This window comes from Gobius niger, assembly GCF_951799975.1.
Source record: "Gobius niger genome assembly, chromosome: 10".
Classification (NCBI taxonomy): domain Eukaryota; kingdom Metazoa; phylum Chordata; class Actinopteri; order Gobiiformes; family Gobiidae; genus Gobius; species Gobius niger.
Window position 1 is genome coordinate 4851845 of NC_136861.1, and position 7351 is coordinate 4859195.

Here is a 7351-nt window from a genome sequence, read left to right on the forward strand (position 1 = left end):
TCTAGGAATCATACAAAAACGGAGGTTCATTGGGGAAAAACAACAAAAAGCGAGCTGAGTTCGGGTTGACCAGGTCTAAACCAGAACTGAACCAGGACCAAGTCAGGACAAAGACAATAATCAATTAGGTGTAAACCAGCAATGAACCAAATGCAATCCAGATCTTATCCCATGAAAATGGGTTAGGAGTGCAGAAGGTGTGAACAATATTACCCCTTTAGGGGGGTCCGGGGGCATGCTCCCCCGGGATGATTTTTTTAAAAATTCCATATTTTAAAGCATCAATCTGATGCATTTTGAGATGCATTTTTTGCTAACCTTGGGAGAGATGGAGAAACTGAACTCCATCTCTCCCAGGAGTCAAAAATATGATGGCCTTCATATGCATTTACAGTATATGAGGCACAATGCATAAGGGCACCACAAATGTATAAATGCATGACCCCCACAAGAGATGGTGGACGGGGTGTAACTTAACTGTCTACTCTCCCATCGTGATTGACGCCAATACAATGTCCATTCAGATTTTAATATACTTTATTGGCAAAGACAACCTAAAAACACAATAGTGGTTTCCAGCACAGCACAGTGGAGGAGCTCTATGGACCTAATTGATGTACAATTCGTGCAAACACTTAATATATATATATGGGAGGTAAAACACAAGTATAGACCAATGTAAAATCAATATTTTTCAAAATGATCTAATAAATGAAGTCTATGACATCTCATACATGTTTTGTTAATCACAGGCTGTTGGTTAGATTTGGCTGTAGCTCTGAGACTGAGCCCAAAGGAAAACTTTGTGCTTGTGTCCAGTGGGTCAACACCACAGACTGTAAAAAAAAAATGGACGTCTTATGCTCACTCCTCCCCATTTACCAGAATGACCACGGCCGTGGGGCAATTCATGGCGGATTTACAGACTCCCCCTCCCCAGCTCTGACGAAGCATGTTCCTAAAAAGGACATACGGGCGGGATTTTCACCGTAGACTCGGCCCTTGTGTGACGTGTAGCTCGCGCTGCTCCAATGCTAACAGTCCGAGCCTCATTAAGTACGAGATTTCAAAAAATCATATTACGAAAACCAGCCTGGTTTCATATAGTGTTATTAACCCAGCGTTATCTCAGGAGGAATATCTAGCCTAGTCTAGTGTTGAAACAATTGAAACCAGGCTTTAAAGTAGTTTCTAAACTCCAATGCTTTTCAATGGGGGCCTAGCGGCGATATGGAGGTACTGCAGCAACGGCGGAGCAATGGCGGCCCCCACGTTTGTGGTCAAAAAGCAGGGCAGCCAGCGGCCATTAGTCAACACCGCACTGACGTGCACGTGTGACGCGTTCACGCCGCTGTGTGCTCCGTTTAGCCTCCACCCGAAACTCGAGAATGAAGAAAAGTGCGGGGGTGGGGGATAACTACGTTTTGAATGTTTAAAACCGCATGTATTTCCCGTGAACACCTGTCGTGCGCCCGTGTGGGTAGCGGGGAAGAAAACAGATCCGAGGGAGTGCATCCATGGGAGCGGAGAGCTTTTTCGGTGGCCTTCTTTTAGCGCGGGTGACGGCCCCGGCACACGTGGCCCCGGGGCCGTTTTGATACCGGGTTTGGTACCCATTCCTAGTCACTGTGTAACACGGGCAAACGCGGACTGAATCTATCAAGGCAAACACAATGATAGCAACACGCGCGCTAAAGAAGTCAGTGCAACAGCGGCACATTTAGCCCGACTTTACTGCACACAAAAAACATAAACTACACTCACTGTGTACTCCATCTCCTGGGGATCAGTCGTAGAAGTTGCTGCTTTTCACCTCTTTATCCAATGATGGTCACTCGTCTGGTCCGTCCATTTGGCAAAACCTCAACTTCTTTAGCTTAATCCATAACAACAGGCCTGTCTCCCACCTGCCCCGCGCCCACGGTCGCTTCTTTTACATGTCTAAAGTTGTAAATAAGTAAAATAATATAAATAAATAAATAATAATAATCATTAACATTAGCTACTGTAGCCGCGTGGTCATTGTTTTGGTTTCCGAGAGAATCACGTTAGCGAAGTTGCGTGAGAGATGCATTCAGGGACCATATGAAGTGGGGGAAAGGCGACTTTTCCCCACAATTGCGGAAAATCGGGACAAATATAACAGTGTAATTATTTCAAATAATTTCATTTATATTTAACTACAACGGCAAAATAAATGAAGCAGAAATATTTTCAAGGGCTACTTTTTTTTTCCAAGGACGTTTGACGTTTTTCTCATTTTCCATGCGTTTTCCATGACTTGAAGAGAGACATGTTATTTTCCAGGTTTTCCAGATTTTCAAGGACGCGTGGGAACCCTGTGAAACTAAAACATAAACTTCAAACCCAAGTATTTCACCAAGTACCTCATTATTTTTACTTTAGTCGTTTGGTTCACTAGTTTTGTAGTGTACTTTGAGGAAAATCATTTTAAAGCAGCGTGACTCTTATTTCAGTGAATGTTGTGGCTCCGCCTCTGCTCATTGGTCGGTTTAGTCACATGACCATGAGGTCTGCTCTGAGCATTTCCACATCACCCTTTGTCTCCACAGAGCTGCTGAACGGTGTCCCGGAGGTGTCTGTGTCTGAGGGGGTGTGGGCACCGCGGGCAGAGGGGAGTATCTGGGCGCCGCGGGCACAGGAGGGTGACTGGGCGTCTCCGGGAGAGGGCGGGGTCTGGGTGGAGATGGGGGCAGATTTCCAGGTCAAATGCTCCGTGGAGCCGCAGTACCCGGGAGGCTCCTTCCAGCTGCTCTCTCCCACTCTCAACCTCACCCTGCCGGCCGTCAATCACTCCGCCCACTTCCTGTTCACTGACGCCAGCCCCGCCCACAGAGGGAACTACACCTGTGTTTACCTCCTGCAGATGTTCAACCACAGCTTCACCTCCAACAGCTCCCTCCACATCCATCCAGGAGGTAAGGCAGGGGTGGGTAATTAAATTTCACAAGAGGCCACATGAGAAGCCTGGACTGAGTCAAAGTCACCAACAATAACTCCAACTTATTCTGCCCAACTTTGCTCTGTAAAATGCACTAAATTATGTATTTTGAGTAGATGATACTGGTATTCAGTAGAACTATAATAATCTGCAAATATTTAGCCATATCAGGTCTAAACCACATGTAAACCAGGTCAAAACAGGTTTACTCACTACTAAACAAGACAAAGGCCACAGGAGGATTAAGGTCTTCAAGAACCCTGCTACTTAAGTACAGCACTGTAGTAAATTTACTTTGTTACCGACCACCACTGGTTAGTATACATAGGCCTGAAGAAGAAGAAGAAGATCTATATTTATTCTGCTTGAGCGAATGGCCTGTGTGTGATGAGAAGAGAGAACGCTCGTGTGAACCACAAGTTTGTCCCGGTTCAGTGACGTCTGTTCGATGTGTTCCAGTGTCTGACTCCAAGTTCTTCATCCGAGTGCTGGTCCTTCTCCCGCTGACGCTGCTGTACTTCATCCCCTACGTCTACTACCGCCAGGTACTAGCGCATGTCTTGGCTCCACTCCTCGCTTCCTAGACCTGTGTCCTTGTTACCATGGTTACACGCTGGGCCATGCACCGCGAGTTGGGAAACAGAGACTGTCAATAAAACTGAACCCCAAATCTTTTGTGTGGTGTTGTTTCAGGCCACCAGGGGGAGCGAGAGGGCACAGAGAGCCAAGGGACACAGAGCCCGCCCTGAAGAAGAACGCACTGACGTCGTCTTCGACCAGATGTGATCCATATACTTCTACTGCTCGCATTATCACAGCAGATTAATGATCATTATGCTTTTTTTTTTAAACCTCTTAACTTCCAACTTAACTTTTTGGCTTTACCCTAATCAAAAAGGTTCTTGGGGACAAAAGCACCAAACTAGCCACAAAAAATGAGAAGAAAACAAGGATGTAAACGCAACAAAAATGTGACGAAAACTCAACCAAAGAGAGACAAAAATTCAACAAAAATGTGACAAAAATTCAACAAAAATGTGACAAAAATTCAACTAAAATGTGACAAAAATGTGACGAAAACTCAATCAAAGAGAGACAAAAATTCAACAAAAATGTGACAAAAATTCCACAAAAATGTGGCAAAAATGTGACGAAAACTCAACCAAAGAGAGACAAAAATTCCACAAAAATGTGACAAAAATTCCACAAAAATGTGACAAAAATTCAACAAAAATTTGACAAAAATGTGACAAAAATTCAACAAAAATTTGACAAAAATTCAACTAAAATGTGACAAAAATTCTACAAAAATGTGACAAAAATGTGACAAAAACTCCAGAAAAATGTGACAAAAATGTGACGAAAACTCAACCAAAGAGAGACAAAAATTCAACAAAATGTGACAAAAATTCAACAAAAATGTGACAAAAATTCAACAAAAATTTGACAAAAACTCCAGAAAAATGTGACAAAAATTCAACAAAAATTCAACAAAAATTCAACAAAAATTCAACAAAAATTCAACAAAAATGTGACAAAAATTCAACAAAAATTCAACAAAAATGTGACAAAAATTCAACAAAAATTTGACAAAAACTCCAGAAAAATGTGACAAAAATTCAACAAAAATGTGACAAAAATGTGACAAAAATGTGACAAAAATGTAACAAAAATGTGACAAAAAATTCAACAAAAATGTGACAAAAATTCAACCAAAGAGTGACAAAAATGTAACAAAAATGTGACAAAAATGTAAAAAAAAAAAACATACAAAAGGTGAGACAACACAGCAACAATGCGAGGAAAGAGATGAGTTTTGTGGGTCTTAGCTTTCAAATGAGGTGTTACACAGGCCTATATAATAGCCAGGACAGAAAGCATTTGATTTAGGCGGGTGGTAAGAGGTTAATATAATTATGATAAAAGGGAAGGTATTGAGCTAAATCAACATTTTAGAGCTTTTTACAGTGTAAATTTGTTCTGTCATCAAGAACTGACCAGGGGTAATGTTTCGACCCAATCGCACAGCTTTCACTAATCTTTGAATCTTCCCCAGTGGTTATTTTTAACACAAATAAAAAGCAGCGTTTGATCTGAACGTTTGAGGACAGTTCGCAAGCAGGAAACTTTTCACAGTCCATTAGACAGTACTTATGACTGTCCTATAGCCGTTTGCATTTAACCATCAAACATGTAGTCCAGAAAGCCTTGTTAGAAATCATCAATCTACAGATTTTAGGTTACAAATTAAAGGCAAGTTTCTGCTATTTGTGGGGTTGATTCACATCTAGGGGTCATTTAACATCTAATTATTAGAAAAAACAAATCAAAACACGCAAATGATATAAGTGCCATCAAACGGACATGTCATTCCTCCCCATACTTTAACATAAGGCCTGGCTTCATAATTTGAGAGATGGGTCCCCGGGAGCGGCACGGCCGTCGACCACTGCTCCTTACGGGTCGCCCCAGTGGCATCGATGGATGGGTTAAATGCAGAGGACAAATTTCCCTACGGGGACAATAAAGTATACACACAAAACAAACAATGTAGCCTTGGCCAATATTTTTAACACACTTTTTATTACACATTTACTCTACATTTATTTTATTTCCAATTTGTGCAAACACTTAATATATGGGAGGTAAAATACAAGTATGGACCAAATGTAAATTTTATATTTTTCAAAATAATCTAGTTAAAGTAAAGTAAAGGATTGTGTCATACATGTTTTGTTAATCAGGCTTTTGGTTAGATTTGGCTGTCGCTCGTGGGACTGAGCCTAAAGGAAAACTGCTGTAAAATAATGACCAGGAGCCACTTTCAGCTTGTGTCCAGTGGGTCAACACCGGCTCGCACTGACACGTGCGCGTTCACGCCACTGTGTGCGCCGTTTGCGGGGGGACTCCACTCAACGGTCAAAATGATCAGTTTCGAACTCTGATTGTGGTTAACCTCTTAACCCACACCTGAACCAAAAAAAAGTGTCAAGATAGCAACAAAAATGAGAAGGAAAAAAAGGACGAAAATGCAACAAATGAATGACAAAAACGTGACAAAAGAGCAACAGAACAATGGCAAAACAGTGGTGACAAATTTACAAAAATGAAGAAACGTAACAAAAAAGCCACAAAAGAGCAACAGAAAAGCTACGCGAATGCTACAAAAAACATGACAAAAAAGCCACAAAAAAGCCACACAAAAATGTCAAAAACGGATGAAAAAGTGACAAAGAAAACGCAAAAACAAAAAGCGATGAAAAAAGATGTCAAAAATATGACAATGCGCCAACAACGCGAGGAAAAAGATCCATTTAGATCCGTTTTACAGGTCTTAGCTTTCAAAATGAGGCGTTACACTGGCCTATAGGCAGCAACCTTTTAGATTTGGGTAAAGCTGATACGAAGATCAGAGAGAACATGCACAGGTTTGTGAATCCGATCACTTCCAAATAATGATCCACTGGAAACTTTCATCACCTCCTGGCAAAAACATTACAAACTAAAGTGAATGAAAACATTACAGGAGTGTTAAACTTACTGCTCCAGAACATCATGTCACAGCGCCCCCTAGTGTGGCTGTGAAAAACAATGTGACAACCAGCCCCGGTCTCCCCGACAAATCAAACACAGGAGGTGAAAGTGCGATCGACGGATAGATTTTGTAAATAGCCGAAGGTTTTATGTAGAGTTTATTTGATGTGTTTCTTGTAACGGTGTCATTTGTTTTGAGCGACTGTTCCATCAGTTTGGAGGCGTCTGAGTGAAACAGTCATTATGTTAATCCTAATTGGTGGAGCCAATTCAGGTAGAGGGCGCTCTGGGAGGCTCTAACCCCAAAAAGGTTAAAGGGTGCGCCAATCCAGCACCAGGTGTGGTGTAATGGAGGCCAATGGTTTTGAGCGTGCGGGTGCTGTGTATTAAATTACCCTAACTGTAAGTTCTTTTCATTTCATCATTTTGTTGCCTACAATAAATGGATTGGCATATCCGACTGGTAGATGTCCGACTGGACATCTACAATACTCTGTTACTTTATTTTCTCTCACAGTAATCACCTGCACATAGCCAGCACGCGTTCTTCCAACGCTTAAAATACGCCACAACATTATGTCAAAACCAACTCTCATCGTGATGTTGGAGAAGTAAACGGCACTCGCCTATCGCCGCCTACGCTGAAGACCACCTGGCAGACTAAGCACTGGGTGCAAAGAGCCTACGCGACCTGGAAACTACCGGGCGTGGTGTGTCGAGGAGCTCGTGGTGAAACGCTGGGGGACTGGGTCTTACCGGAGCCACGGAGCGTGTCGACCGAGGTGGGCTTGGCGCAGCGGCGGAGCCACCGGGACAGACTGGGTCTACCTGGTGCGTAAGAGGAGCCATCTCGCT

General features: G+C 42.5%; 1 protein-coding gene across 1 annotated transcript; it reads left to right on the forward strand.

Annotated features, from left to right (window-relative positions):
• Positions 1 to 2527: 2527 nt before the first annotated feature.
• Positions 2528 to 3748, forward strand: LOC306969182 (uncharacterized protein; the record flags this gene model as incomplete). The annotated part of the gene is made up of 3 exons (XM_079564782.1): positions 2528 to 2939; positions 3422 to 3507; positions 3656 to 3748. 3 exons carry the CDS (start codon positions 2528 to 2530, stop codon positions 3746 to 3748), a joined length of 591 nt encoding a protein of 196 aa, XP_079420908.1.
• Positions 3749 to 7351: the final 3603 nt, after the last annotated feature.